Genomic DNA, 15,995 nt, shown 5'->3' with positions numbered 1-15,995 from the left:
TTACTGACTTTAATGTCTTTGCACTGGCACTGCTCTCTTTTTTATTATTATTTTTGCAGTTCTGTTCTCTCTTTCTTGATTGTTACTTGCAGAGGTGCATTCAGCTTCCTGTATCTGCTTGGCCTTGGGCAGAGTCAGGACCTTTCAAAGCCTATGTCTACTACACCAGAGATTTGTTTTTATGTATTTTTCAAGTAATTTTGTGCTTAATGTGTCACTGATCACTGGATATTTTTTTTGTTTGGATTATCTTCTTAACAGCTCCCATTTGCTGGATGAGATATGCATTGTATCCTTTCTTGCCTTTTTTCCTCTTTTACCAACATTCAGATAATCTTAGAGATTCAACAGAAAATATTCATAAATAATTTACAGAGGAATTTTACAAAGTATTTTAATTGTATTTGTTTAGGCCAAGTGAAACTGAAGTTGGCTGGATACAGCCAAACCAATCCAAATAAAATGTCAGAACACAGCCCTTGTAGACAAAGCCATTAGTTAGTGACAGAAGCTTTTGCATATTCATTTCCTACTTAAATGTGAGCAGTAGTTTAGAAAGAAATGTGAAGGGAGAACTTCTGAAGGGTGAAACACAAAGCTAACGTTCCATATGGTCAAGATAAGGAAAGATATTAATGAGAGAACAGAAAAGTAATAAAAGGAGAGATTCTCTGAAATTCTGAAAAAATATGAGGGAAAAGGCTATTCCCAAGAGGCTGTTGGCTCCAGGCTCTGTCCTGTCAGCAATCTAACCAGTTTCTGTCTTGTCAGTAGTTGGCCACAAGGTACTTTTAGACTCTTAGCTATGGCTGAAACAAGACCTGATGTGCTAGTTTCAGTTTTCTGCATTTTACTGGAGTGAAATTACAGTTGCTGACAGATTACAAGTCAACTGTCACTTCCCAGTGAAAAGGAGATATGCCACACGTTGTCATTCACAGCCATCACTGACGGGCAAGAAACACAGCTACTGATACCTTCTATTGTCAGCACCTTGGGATTTAATAAACTCTCTCAAAAAAAAATCAGTCACAATTCACACAGCCACACAAGGAAAGCAAAGGTGGACAGGAAAAGCTTCAATTATTTCCGTGTTCATATTTGGCGTTAACCTTTACCACACAAAAAAACCCAAAACTACCTGAACCATCAAGGAATTTAAGGTTATCTAATAAGTTGACCCCGTTAGCTGCTATTGTAACAGGCAGATATTTTTACCACGCACATTCCTTATCTCCTTTTCATATCCATTAACGCACAGTCAAATCAGCTCGGTTGAAATTGCTTTCAACCTGATATGGTAATAATTGCATGGATGACATTTCAGGTCTTATTTGAAACCTAGAGACTTAAGTAGCAGATAGAAATGCATCAGGTTTCCTATTAATTTTCATTATTTTAATTTTTTTGCCCCCATATCTTATGTCTGATAGCTTGTAAAGTGGTTTTCTCCTTACACCGCTATGGGTCTTCATTGCCACACTGAATCAGCAATTCATTTGTTCCTTTATTTATTATTTTGAGATTAGGCATTTTGAATTCTTAACACAGAAAATATTCCAGTCTCAAAACCAATGTGTCATTGTTTTGCTCATGTTTTAATTTAGCTCACTGAAACATTCTTTACCCTCTGCTGTATGTGTGAAGCAGACATTCCAGCAAGATTTCCTGAAGTAGGCGTTTGGTAAATATTCTAGAAAGAGCCTAGTCTTTAGTTTTGGCTTAGTGATTTATTAATAGTGATTATTTAGAACTGCCAGTCACTACATCTCTAGAAATTAAATAAATTGGAGCTGTTCAGCTTTTGTCTCCAGAATAAAGTCAAATGTCTTAGTGTCTGGACAGACAGAAATTCTCTGATGTCAATTTTATTCTGACCCAAACAATATGCAGCTCATCCAGTTACAAGTGAAAATATTATATTACTGATGCTACTTAAAAATAGACTTTTTTATTACTAAAGAATTCAAAGTAATACAGAAGTGGAACATCTCAAAATCATGTTATTTATATTACCTAATAGTGCTTATAATGAGCATCAATTCTTGGCTAAGAAATTACTGTTAATCCGTGATTTGCTGATGAGGTACACTGGAAGATATGAAAGACAGTAAATATAGTCTATTAGGTATAAGAGTATGCATTTTGGAATAAGTAATTTATTGTGACTTATTCTGGCACACTTTGTTGAAAGTTTTTTATAGCTGCTGTCACATCCACACACCTTATATTTAACAGTACATCCAATTTTCACATATATCTGTAAAATGCCATGCAGATGTTTTCTCTCATACCATTATATCATTTTTATCAGGAATTTTATATTATTTTTTCCTAACAAGACAGAAAATTTTAATTTCTTGAAGGTTTTTTTTTGTTTTGTTTTGTTTGTTTTTTAAGAATATCTTAAAAGAAACCCACCAGTAATAACTGTTAACATCTTCTGGTTTTCTAATTTCCCATAAGAAGAGAACTACGTATTTCTTGTTTATGTAATTGTTAAATTCTGATTAATATTTATATTAAGCATTGTTAAAATGATAAAATAATAAATAAATAATAAATAAAACAATGAAATAATAAAATATTAACTTAAAAAAAAATAACTCTAGACCTTATGGAGGGGAAGAATTCAAAACATCTACATTATAAAAACTAAATCTAGCCAGTAATAATATTGCTTTTGAGTAAGACAATTTTCATTGCTTGTGCCTTGCTATTTAAAATGAAAGGTTATTTTTTTGTAAACCAAATAAGTGAGCTTATTGGTAATGAGGTAGTTGTAGTCCAGATCATATGGGCTATAATCATAGAATGGTAGGGGTTGGAAGGGGCCTCTGCAGATTGAGTCCAACTCCCCTACCAAAGCAGAATCACCTAGGGCAGGTCACACAGAAATGCATCCAAGTGGGTCTTGAAAGTTCTCTTTGGAGAAGGCGACTCCACAATCTCTCTAAGCAGGCTGTTACAGAGCTCCATCACCCTTATAGTAAAAAACTTTTTCCTCATGTCAAGGTGGAATCTCTTGTGTACCAGGTTTGTGTCCATTTCCCCTCATCCTACCACAGGACACCACTAAAAAGAGATTGGCTCTTTCTTGACACCTAACCTTCATATATTTATTAACACTAATATGATCCCCTCTCAGTATTCACTTCTCCAGCCCCATGTCTCTCAGCCTTTCTTCATAAGACAACTGTTGCAGTCCCTTGATCATCCTCCTAGCCCTCAGGTGCACTTTCTCTCACATCTCCTTGTCTCTTTTGAACTGGGGAGCCCAGAACTGGACACATCACTCTAAATGTGGTCTCACTACTGCAGAGCAGAGGGGGGATGAGAACCTCCCTCAACATGCTGGAAACACTCATCTTAATGAACCCCATATAATCTAGATTTTCTAACAAGTCCATAGTTTCAATCTCAGAATTTTATTATGTAAATCAAGAAGACAGATCACAATACTGTTCTTTGGGCAAGTTCTGGTGAAGAAGCAACAATTTTCCTAGCTAATAATCTTGCAAAGATCACAAAATTCTTGGTTTTTTCCTGCTTCAGAAATCCAATAGAAGGCTCTGTCTTCTGCAGTGGCTGGCTGGTGTTTTTATTTTCTTTCAGATATTACTAACTTTGCCACCAAGAATATCTGGAGGCAACTGATTAGTTCTTGAATGTCTTTTTTTCTTGTACTTTTTAAAAAGGTATAATTCTGATGTCTTCATTTCTCTCCCCATTAAAAAGTTGTGAAAGCAGTGGTGCTGATGGATAAAAGGACTTTAAGTTCTGTGCCCACCAAATGACATATTAATTAATGAAGCACTTCAATTGCCTGAGCTTGCATGAAAAGCTGTAGGTTACAACCCTTCTGAATGAGCACAGGCTCTTACCCTTAGAGGAGAGTAAGAAAAAGGAAGTGTCAGAAATTTCTCTCTCTTTTCCTATTTTTTTTTTCTTTTCTGCCAAACAATTTTAGATTGACTTAATGTTCCCCTTTCAAATCCCTTCTACATCCACTCTTCCACACATATTTTTTGTTAATGTCATATTGTGTATAATGAACTCACCCTACCTAACGCTCACACTTCAGCCTTTTCCTCTCTGCAGTTTTGGTCATGCATCACACCATACAGCAACTTCTGTTTTATTTTTCATGTAAAACTTGTACTTCATTGGTTTTCTGGTTCCAGACATGAAAAAAGAAAAAAAAAATTCTATTATGACAGTGCCAACAGCCAATTTTGAGTGGATAGTCATATTTTTTCTCATTAGAAAAAAAATCAGATGATGTGGGCCATTGCTGTACTTGTAGATTAACAAAGTTTTCCATCTTTGCTTTTAAAATAGGGTTCCTGAGCCGTATAGACTGACAAAAGGATTGCTTTGCTAAAAAATAGTTTTGTGCATCCTTTTTTCATTATGGTTATTTTTTATCCACATAGATCAACACGTAGAGATTTTATTTGAACAAATCAATAGAGAACAGTGCTGAGAGAAAATTATTATTAAAACAAATGCTCATTTTTCTGCATTTTTGAGACTGTTTTATGTTTGTGCTATTTCAGTATGATAGTAACATCTACACATTACATCAATATTCTTTTTAACTACTATCTTACTTCACTTTGGTAACATCACGACTACACTTTTAATGTGAAATATTGTTATTTGAAGATGATAATAAAGATATTGATTTCATTTTATTTCTGAATTATCATGAGGCTATTATGACAGAAGCATTGTTCATGCTGTGCATATGTTGCTTTAATAATTCTATTGTAAAGTTTATTTTAAAAAGATTTATTATTCAGTCGTAAACATTTATCCTATCTGTAATATGGCACGCAAGAACATATAGTTCATTTGAAAATCTTCTTTCCAAATGAAAAAAAAAAAATAAGGCAGAATTATATACATTTAAGTCACACAAATGAATGAAATGTAGTGACTAGTAATCTTGATAACATTGTAAAATATTGTCTTGCAACAATGAACTTTGAATAAATTCTAACTAATAAATAGTTTTCAAAGTTTCAAATACATAAAGTATAGGAATTTATTTTACCTCGACCTGATTTTTGTTTAACTGACTTTTCCAACTGGTCTTCAAGTTTTTATTAAAAATTATATTATTCGTGGAACTCAATATTTTCATTATAGAGTACATACATGTAGCAATAGCTTACTGAAGATTTTCCAATATGCAGAAATAAAAGGAAAAAGTGCTTAGATAAGTGAATGTGATATCTAAGCAAAGGTGAAAGTGGCATTATAAAAAATCTATGGTCTGTGAAGGGCATTTAACTGTAACCATGGAGAACTGCATGAAGTCTTCGAAGAAGTTTTTTTTCTGGTGTCATTCATTAAGAAATGATATAATATCTATAAAAACAGCTTCTAGACACTGCATATCTTTTTGGTCCTTCTACACAGCTAAAGAGAAGTTTCCAGTGTTGCACCATATTGTTTCTTAACTGTAAAGCACAAAACATAAACCTCCCTGTTCTTAAAATTTGGATAATATGGCCTTTATTTTGAGTCCTACAGTAAAAACTATTCACCAAGTCTTCTGTATCTTTCTCTCTACCTTTTATTCTTTTGTTGTCTGATCTTGAAAAATCCAATATTACCTTATTTATCCCCATCAGAGCTTTAGAATCAGTATTTGTGTATAGTCTGTAGACAGCAAGACTCTACCTGGCTTCCGAGCTGGCAGGAGACATTTCCTGCTGTCAACTGAAGCAGACATGAGATTCCAATATCACAAAAGTCTCATGGGGATTTCTATTCTGAGATCAGGTCTTTTTCTGACATAAAGATCCTTATATAAATCCTTTAATTCACTTCTCACTCCAGCTCTAATATTACACTGAAGAGTAGCAGACCTTATGAGCTGATCACAGTGTAAGTCAAAAGTAAATCTCTGTTAACTGTACTACAGCGTATTCGGGGTATCAGGATGAGTAAGGAATCAGGGTGGCAAACAGCAGCCAAGTATTATTTGGTATAAATGTGGGAATATAACATGACTATAACATGATATTAACATCTTTGATATAAAACAAAGTTCACTGGTTTTAGGACTAAGCATGAGAGTTCTGTTATCCATTTCTTTGGGTTATGTCAACAGATTGTTGCTGTCAAGTGTCATAGCTCAGGAATGTCTGACGTGGAATGGCTAATGAGACCCAGCAACTGCTCCTTTCTAGGTACTTGCTGTTAGAGATTATTAAGTCTCCTTGCACTTTTCTATTAACATAAACAGTTCTTGCCTCTTTTTACAATAATTACGACATACAGAAACACCTGTGATTTCACACATAACCCAATTATATACTAAGGACATTCAGAGCTCTCATTTCCACCAATTGAAAGTAGCATACACCTTGATATTTCCTTTGCAGGATCCAGTGGTCAAAGCAAAGTATGAAAGTTCATGATGAGTCACTGCAGTAATAAATGAATGTTGTAAGGTTGAGACATTTTAACCAGATTACAACGTGAAGACAAAGAGAAAGCTAATTTTTACTTGACTTTGCAATGTATTATGATACTCACAATTTAATGACATGCCAAGATCCCTGACATTAAATGAAGCAAATAATTTTAGATGCTATACATCTAATTCCTTTTTGGAACTAGGGATTCAAGTTCATTGTTTTTCCTACATATAGGAGAATAACTGGGGTCATACTGAGGAGTATCTTATTACTATCAAGTAATAAGTTCAGCAAATTCACGATGTAGAAGCCCACAGGCAGTAATTTGCCTTCCCCCTCAAAAAATTTGTATCATGATGTTCTATTTTTCATCTTCAGGTCACAGAGACATAAAAGGATTCTTTTTAAAACATGAAAAAAAAGCATGGCATTGCGATCAAAATAGAATGATTTACTCAAAATTAAACTGTGGGACAGAGAAAAAGCTGTTACAGAAGTAACATGTTTCTAAGTCACATAGGACAAAAAAATATGTTCCTGCATGCCTCTTCACACCACTTATAATTTGTTAATTCTATGAAGTGCCAAACAAGGGGAGTATGGAAACTACTCTTAAAGTTTACTGATAACAAAACAATCTCAAGAGGGAAATCTTGGTAGAACAGCATTTGTCAGTATTATACAAAGGGATGTCTGCTCCCCAGAGAAAACTTGTGATGAAAAGAATGAATCTTTTTGAATGTGAACATGGCATCTTCAAGATGAGTTTGTTTTTACAAGACAGCCCTAAACCCAGGATTTTTTTTCCTTTGTTAGCATATATTGTTTATGTCAAATAAATCTTTCTGGGACTTTCATCAATCTAAAATTCATTTTTTGCTTATATTGAATACAAATTTATGTCACAAGGATTGAATTTTATTCCCATTTTTTCAGGCTGGATTGTTTTCTGTCTTCCTATAAGTGGACTTGTTCTAGCATAGACTTAATAATGATGTTACAAATATTGTGATCATTCATAGTAATGAAATACAGATTCTTTGGTAAATCTCAAATAGCACTCCCAGGCATTATTCTGCATCACTGACTAAATGCTTTATATTTACATCTCAAAATTTTGAGTTATTTTCTTTTAAACATAGGGGCATAGGGAAAGTGGGGAAAAAATATGAAACACTACTAAGAACTTTGTTCAGTAATTTACACATTTGATTTCAGTTTAAAGGTAGATGAGTATTTTTCCAAACTTTCTAATCATAACACATATGTAGGCTTTCTATCTTTGTCAGAGATTGAGAGAATCAGAAAGAAACAAACTCTGCCAACAGTCAATAGTAGGTCCCAAGAGTGGCCATTTTTATATTTATCACATCGTTGTTATTGCCATAAATAAATAAATGCAAATAATACTGTGTGGTAAAAAATCAATTACTTAATTCAAGCAATTCCATAAACCATCCCTTTTATTCACTACTTGTAAAACCAATATCACACATATTGTGGATCTTCTGTTCTCTTGTTTGATCATACCTTGGTCAGATGATTCTTCTGTTCAGGCTTAACTTGAATCCAAGAATTCAGAAAAATCTTTTAAATAGGCAGAAGTGTCAGTTACATTATATAACTTTAGCTATCAGTTGGCTAAGAATCAATTTTTGACTGACAGTTTAGGGTCTGGTCAATCAGTAGAGAAAAGCCTCTGGAGTATAATTCACTATGAATAAGGAGGTGATTCTCCCCCTCTACTCAGCACTTGTGGGACCCCACCTGGAGTACTGCCTCTAGTTCTGAAGCCCCCAGGACAAGAAGGACTCATAACTGTTGGAGCAAGTCCAGAGGAGGGCTACAAGGATGATCAGAGACCTGGAGCACCTCTCCTATGAAGACAAGCTGAGAGACTTAGGATTGTTCAGCCTGGAGAAGAGAAGGGTTTGGGTATATCTTTTAGCAGCCTTTCAACACCTGAAGGGGGCTTGGGGAGAAGAAGAAAGCTGGGGGGGACATTTTAGAAGATCATGTATCAAGAGGACAAGGGGTAATGGCTTAAAACCGGAAAAGGGGACTTTCAGATTAGACATTAGGAGGAAATTTTTCACTGTGAGGGTGGTGAGATATTGGTACAAGTTGCCCAGAGAAGCTGTGGGTGCCCCATCACTGGAAGTGTTCAAGGGCAGGTTGGATGGGGCCTTGAGCAACCTGGTCTGGTGGGAAGGTGTCCCTGCCCACCAGGAGGTGTTAGAACTGGATGATCTTTAAGGTCCCTTCTAACCCAAACCATTCTGTGACTCTATGGAATCATTGCCCATAGCACTAGTTTAGATGTTAAGTACCCTAACACATTAGGACTTAGAGTGTGAGGAAAATTATGTAAAGCACCAAGCAAGCACACACTGTCCTTGCTCTGTGCCATAAAGAAGTCAGCAGTGGCGGAAAGCACATTTACATTACTACATGACACATACATGCATCAGACCTTTTTAGTGCAGTCATGGATGTATGTTGACATTACTTGCAGACCTGGACTCATTCCTACACACAGGCTTCAAACTCAGCATTTCCTTCTATTCTAATTGTATCCTTAAATAACCAGTAACCACAGCTGCTGTATTTCGTGAGTCCTAACTAGCCTTTAATAATCAGATGAAAGGATAAGTTATTATCTTGTCTCCTAAATCTCTTTATCTGACCAGAACAGATTTATATGGAATAATCTAAAGGTAGAAGCCTTTTAATGGTTGATGGGTGTTTCTGGAAAGTATCTGGTGATTAGAATTTCATTAAATTCCATGACATTTTAATCCTACATAATTGTCCTGTAATAATCAGAAGATATTTAACACAGTTGAGGAATGAGAAAGGCTTTTTTATAGCCTCAGATGTAGAGGCTTTCAAGACATGTTATATGTGAACCTGTAGGTTTGAAGACACAGCTCAGCACAGTAATGTATGGTAAGGAGAAATACTATGGAGAGAAACTGAAATTGCAGTGAAAGGTAAAATATTTCAAAAAAGCACATCAATTTGTATCAACCAGTAGAAGAAGTAGCCTATGAAATCTTATTTAAGATATTACTTAAACCCTAGGAGTTCCTATCCATGAAAAAGTTATTTTAAAATAATTCAGACATTACTCTTTTTTCTACCTCATCCCTTTCCTGAAATAAATGCATATTTTATAGATCTAATTAAATTCATCTTCAGATGAAATTGCAAGAACAAAAAAGTAAAAAATTACTTCCAAATGTTTTTCAAAACATTTTATTTCCAAGAAAATTTGTAAAGAATTTCCAACAATTTCAACATCATTTACCCCAAATAATGCTTTTATTAAAAAAATTGCTTTTATAAAAAATTTGCTTTTATAATATTTTCTAAACGTTAATATAAAACTATAATCAATATATTCTTCAAATTCAAATTAAACAAACTCACAGTAAAGTCAATCACAGTCACTAGTGACTTCTTATAACTTTTATTTCTATTCAGATGAAGGAAAAGTTTAATGATGGTATTTCTGAAATCAAACAGGACATTTTCTTGGGGGATGCTAAGATTTACCAATAGTATTCGACATATTACTTCTAAAATTGAAGATAAATCTTACCTTTGAACTCAATTATTATTGTTATAATAAACAAGGAAACTATATTCCCACAGTTGTCTGCTGAGACCAAAATAAAATGTATTAAATGATTATAAAATTTAATAATCAAGCATATTATGTGAAACTAATATTGATTTTAGAGATACTTCTGCTGTTACTTTATTTTTTAAAAACCAGGGGAACCTTTGTGAAGACGAACAACATGTGCATATGTTAGCTTTTATGGTGGATTTTTTGAGTTTTCTAGAACATTCACACAACTTTATTCTTCCTAACTTCAACAGATATAATTCATTCTTTCACTTCAATCTCATATAAATCACAGAGGAGACATAAAATTTTATTTCAGATGTAAAATTCATACAGCACTTTTAAGTTATGCAAGGAAAATGAGAAGCTTCATTAAACAGAAATACAAGTTGACTGCAAATAGTGATTTGCAGTTTGGGAGTACTTTCTTTTGAAATCATTAAATCTACACAACTACAGTAATTCTATCTCCTTGAACAACTCTCCTTACTAGCTCATAATACTGAAGAAAAAAATGAGGTTTTTAAAAAATGTTTCCATATCACTCAGAGAATAAGTTTCCTCTGTACTTGCCATGCTATACACATTTACTTTCTGTAGCAAAGTAAAATTAAATTTAGGAAAAAAAAAAAAGGAAAAGTTCTAAATACATGAATCTCAGAATAATTTTTCACTGTTCTAGACAACTTTCATTGTTTATAATGTTTTCATTGTTTCCCTGTAACATACTCTATGAAAAGGTTGCACTTACTAATTCTATTCAGGAGAAGCATTCTTCCATGTCAGTAGGACAGGATTTTAGTCATTGATTTTACTGTAGGTAGAGATGAAGGGCAAATAAGCATTAATAGGCAACAAGGATGGCACCTTCATGGTGCTAAATAAAGTGTACCTGCACACCTGCCTCATTCATAAAGCAGCTGTTGCTGAGAAGTATTGCACTGTACCAACATAAAGTATTCCTACATTGGACCTCTGTTGTGTTCAGTAATGATTAATGAAACCCTTGCCTGGCCATGGTAGCTGTTTTGCAGCCAGCAATCAGGACATAATTATATTCCATATAGGAAGAGGACTGCAGTCTACAGGTGTAGCTGAATGCAAAGCAACAACAGAGCTGAAAAAAAATCTCCAGAAAGTCACTTAAAAAGAGTATAAATTTGGATACAAAAAATAAAGTGTGTAATTAGAAATAAAATATGAGAGCTAATAATTGGAAAAAAAAATCCACGAAACTAACATGGTTGTTCCTACTACTTATAATAGATCCAGATATGTAGCTAAGGGCATGAAAAGAAAATAATAAATGGGAGGGTAAAGATCATAAGATTTATTAGTGAATCGAAGACAGAAATATCCTATTTATTCTTCATATTTAAAATTGAACAGGTTGAAATACTTCTGTCAGATAAGAATGGGAAGTTCTATTAATCTTCACATTGAAAATTATCATAGAATCATAGAATGTCGGGTTGGAAGGGACCTTTGGGATTATCTGCTCCAACCCTTCTAATATCGTTATTTATATGATAGGTCTCAGCACCCCATCGAGCTGAGACTTAAAACTTTCCAAAGTGGGGGAATCCACCACTTTCCCTGGGAGGCCATTCCAATGTCTCATTGGCAATTAAATTATGTAAAAGTACTTCCAATAGGAAGTACTTTAAAAATTAGACCCATACAAGCTGCACAGAAAAGTCCTCAAACCAAACTTGAAGGACACGAAAATGTGAAATCAGGCAGCAAGAATTTATGATTATTTTAAGATTAATAAGGAGCACACCATGATGTTTCTACGGTGATACAATAGGGAAAAAAAGGGCTCAGATGAACCACAATTATTATATGATCCATATCTTAAAAAAACAAAAAAAAAACCCAAACAAAAAAACCCCATGATTAGAATGCCAAAGAAAACAAGATCAGTCTAGTTTGTATACTATGAGAAAAGGGTTATTTGATTTCTGTACATTAGTTCTACTGTGGGAGACACTGATAAAGGACAATTTTGTGAGAATAGAGAGGTATCGTAGGAACTAAGCCTCAGAGATTAATCCACACACTCAAAATAAAGAATCTGTGTTAGTTTAAGTGCAGCAAACTGATAAGGGAAATTATGATTGTCTTTCTGGTCTATCCAAATAAATGGTGGATACCATTCCATATGGAACTGTGGGTTCGACAAGAAATAAACTTTGTGAAGGTAGTCATGTTAATAGGCTTAATGAAATTCAGTGATTTGATGAAGTTCAGTGATTTGTGACATTCAGGAGATAAGATTAGAGAAATCTTCTGATTTCAAACTGGTAATTTTCAGACTCTCTATAAAGTTCTAGAATTTTCAACATTTCATCTGGAATTTTAAGAATAACTGTGGTAACTCACACTCCAATTTTAACAGGCTGAAGAATAACTAGAGCTTTACATAGGTGGTTTTCTTGTCTGTATTTGTTGTGTCTCAAATTGGACATATGAAATACTGAAGGAAAGTTGGGGTTCTTTGGTTTGGGCTTTTTGGGTTTTTTGTGGGTTTTTTTGTTTTTGTTTTGTTTTGTTTTGTTTTTGTGGGTTTTTTTTATGAGACTTCATATCGTTATAGAAAATTATGACAGAAATTAATAAAAGCTCTGAATTGGAATCTATCCTATAAAGTACTTTTCCCCATCTGAACTGCCAGAAGATCCAACTCCATTTCTACCTAAGCTTAGACCTGAAAACAATTCAAATACCTACAATGTTATTTTTTTTAAGTAGCAGCATGTAACAGTTCACATTTTTCTCTCATGATATACTCCAAGCTTTGATGGTTTTTGTGGTTTTTTTTTCTTGATTCCTTGACACAGCCTAGTTTTCAGCTCACAATCAAACATTTTTAGAGTTCCTTTTTTTTATCTTTTTCTTCCCCCTTAAACATCTTCTGCTATATTTAGACAAATGCATGTTTGCACCAAAAAGCTTAATGGGTTTCTTCCCTCAGTATGAATGTAAATGACAGTTTCCACATAGGCCTGAGAGGAATAGCAATCTGCAGTGAAAAGCCCTTCCACTCCCATAAGCAGGTGTTCAATGGGTCAGAAACAAAACTGTCATTAATAGCTTCTTACACAACCAGTTTTATAACTTCAGTAATATTACAACAGAAGAGGTCTCCAAAAGTTTGATCACCTGAAGTTACCTGATGTTACAGTGGTATTGAAACCTCCCTTGAAATCCCTGAATAGACATTATCACTTACAGATATGCCAAACTCTAGTTTAATTACAGAAATAATACAAAGTGCTTTTGTTTAGTGAATTTGCTAAAATCATCCAGGTTTTGAAGTCATTATTTTATTTTTTCTATCAAATGGAATTGTTCAAAAGTAAAGCACAGAGTACTAAATAAGCTCTAGAGAGAGCATTTCAAGTGATTTACTTGATCTCAATAAAATCTTGGTCTCCCTTGTGGATGAAAGAGACACATTCTGTGTAACAAACCATTTATTAAGGATTCCCTACAGAAAGTGAGCTATATCAAGGATTATATGAACCTTAATTGTGGTTATATTTTATTGCTACTTAGATTATTAAGTGTTTAAACTACCGGATAACAGAATCTACATTCTCAATAGTGGAAGAGTCCTAACAGTGATTTTACTAAATATTTCAGCCCTGTTCCAACAATCTCTTGGAGGAAAGTTAATGGTCATAATCCAAGTAAAGCCCGCCTGAGAAAATCCCAAGCTGTGCTTGAAATACCAAATGTGCAGCTGGAAGACGCAGGGGTGTACGAATGTAAGGCTGAAAACTCTCGGGGGAGAAATGTCTTCAGAGGACAACTGCAAGTGTACAGTAAGTCCAATTGCACACAGCATTTATCCAGCAATTTTTTGTCCCCACTCAAGGCTTTAAATACACATGAAAGTAGCTCAAGTCCAGTAGGAACAACATATTTTTCTTCTGAAGTAAAATTAGAATTGAATTAGGCTATATATTTTTATTCATTATCAAAGTATTAAAGTCTGAAATATGAATAAAGTTCACTCCCTCAAAGAGCAGCATTAAAGACAATTTCATGTTTGATGTTTATGAGGTTTTGGTGGTTTTTTTTTTTTTTTTTAATTTTAAATGTTTTTTTTGTTTTTTTTCTGTAGATATTATGTATAACAGTGACATGCAACCTAAGCATGATGTATCTGCCAGAAAACAAATTAGGATTTCTATTATGGTTTTATTAATGTTTCACCCTTGCCATGCCAAGTTGCAGTTATGTCAAATTCATTATACAAAAACTAGAGCTGGAGAAGTGCTCCTGGTTTTCTCAGTCTAGGCACTCATGATTTGTGAACATTCTAATTTTCAGAAGGTCTTGAACATTTTCTTGATAAGATTTTTCTTCCTAAAAATTTTTTGGCCAGCATAAAAAAAAATGAATCATGTATCACATTCAAAAAAAATTACAATTTGAAAATAAAATATTTAGTAAAAATAATGAATTTTCTATAATATTGTTGCTACATCTTAAAGGCTAGAAACAAAAAAGCCCATGTAATTCATGGCCTGAATATTTATACATCCAAGTTTTCCATATATTGAGTATATGCATGAGACCCACCTACTTTTTATCAATTAAAGTTACATCATTTGCAATCATTCTATAAATGCTACAATCATAAATCCTCAGCAGGAAAGGTCTATTGCAGATCATGCAATGAATCTTTCAGACTCCGTATTGCTTTCTTTCTTCAAATCTCACAGTCAGTGGAATTCCAGCTGCTGCAGTTTAGACAGGTCCTCAGGCTAATAGATAACTTTAAGAAGGAGTCTCTCCTTTTAATCAGTTTTATTTTTCTTTTCTTGGTTTCAGCCCATGGCTCCAAGTGCTTTTCCTCCATTATTAAGCATACGCAGCTCTCTGTCTTTCTTACACACTTCCAGCAAATAACCATATATTGGCATCATATATTTAGTTTATTTTCAACATATGCCACATATGCCAATATTTCTAGGTCCATAATCAATTTTCCTGTCTCCTCTATCATTCCAGTGTCTTTTTCTTAGAGCTTTTGTTTTCAGTGAGTATCAGCATATCAGCAGATGATGCTTCTCTTCTTGCTTTTCATTCTCAACTGTCTACACCTTTCATTTGGGATATTCCACCCATACTGCATTCGTAGAAAAGCTTTTATAAGACTTTTAATGAAAACAGGAGTGAAAGGGCATGAACCTCCTGCCTCCTATTATGTCAATCTGCCAGTGATATTTCTCCAGTATTACAGATTGCTACTGTCAGTTTCTCCCAGGAAATCTCCTGGTGGAGACCTGGGGGACAGAGACATCTGGCAGCATGCTTGGTATTGTTCAACAGTGTTTCCTAAAATGTTCGAAATCTAAAAAATTTTAGATACAAGGTATATTTAATTACAAGGTATAACCCAGCTAATAGGTTCTAGCTGTTTCCTAGAGCTGTGAAACTACTTAGATGCCAAAGCATCTTATAAAGGAGTTATAATTATCTCTACATCCTCTTCAAAGTTCGAAGAATTAATTGTTGCCCTTCAAGGTAGAAACTAAAATGGTGGAAAATGATTTTTTTTTTTCCACAAGAGCACCCTGTACACCTGTGGCACAATGACAAACAGTACTTAAATCACAGCAAACATAATGTAGTGTTCTACACAATTCTGCATCCATCATTATATGTTTTGAGCAGAAATAAAGATGGACTAGATGCTAGGAATCCACAGAAAACATTTTCTATGTCTATTCTATATTTCTATGTTTAAACATTTTCTATGTTCTATTTCTATTTTGTTCTATGTTGTCCAGTCATAAATAAGACTTTTTAGTTCTCCAACAGTTTACTATTGTCAAAATGGTATTTTTTAGTCACTGCCTTTATAAATATTGCACAGATTGTGCTAATCAATTTTGGTTGTTGTTTGTTTT

The 15,995-nt window shown here is 34.0% G+C and overlaps 1 protein-coding gene across 1 annotated transcript in view; it reads left to right on the top strand.

Annotated features, from left to right (window-relative positions):
• CNTN5 (contactin 5) overlaps window positions 1–15,995 on the top strand; it is a 310,996-nt gene that overhangs the window by 170,423 nt on the left and 124,578 nt on the right. The window contains exon 7 of the mRNA XM_030449461.1: window positions 13,717–13,898. Within this exon, the coding sequence (XP_030305321.1) occupies window positions 13,717–13,898 (182 nt within the window). The remainder of the gene's footprint in view (window positions 1–13,716; window positions 13,899–15,995) is intronic.

The sequence above is a fragment of the Calypte anna genome, chromosome 1, assembly GCF_003957555.1.
Source record: "Calypte anna isolate BGI_N300 chromosome 1, bCalAnn1_v1.p, whole genome shotgun sequence".
Taxonomy (NCBI): Eukaryota; Metazoa; Chordata; class Aves; order Apodiformes; family Trochilidae; genus Calypte; species Calypte anna.
This window is presented reverse-complemented; position numbering and strand designations above follow the sequence as displayed.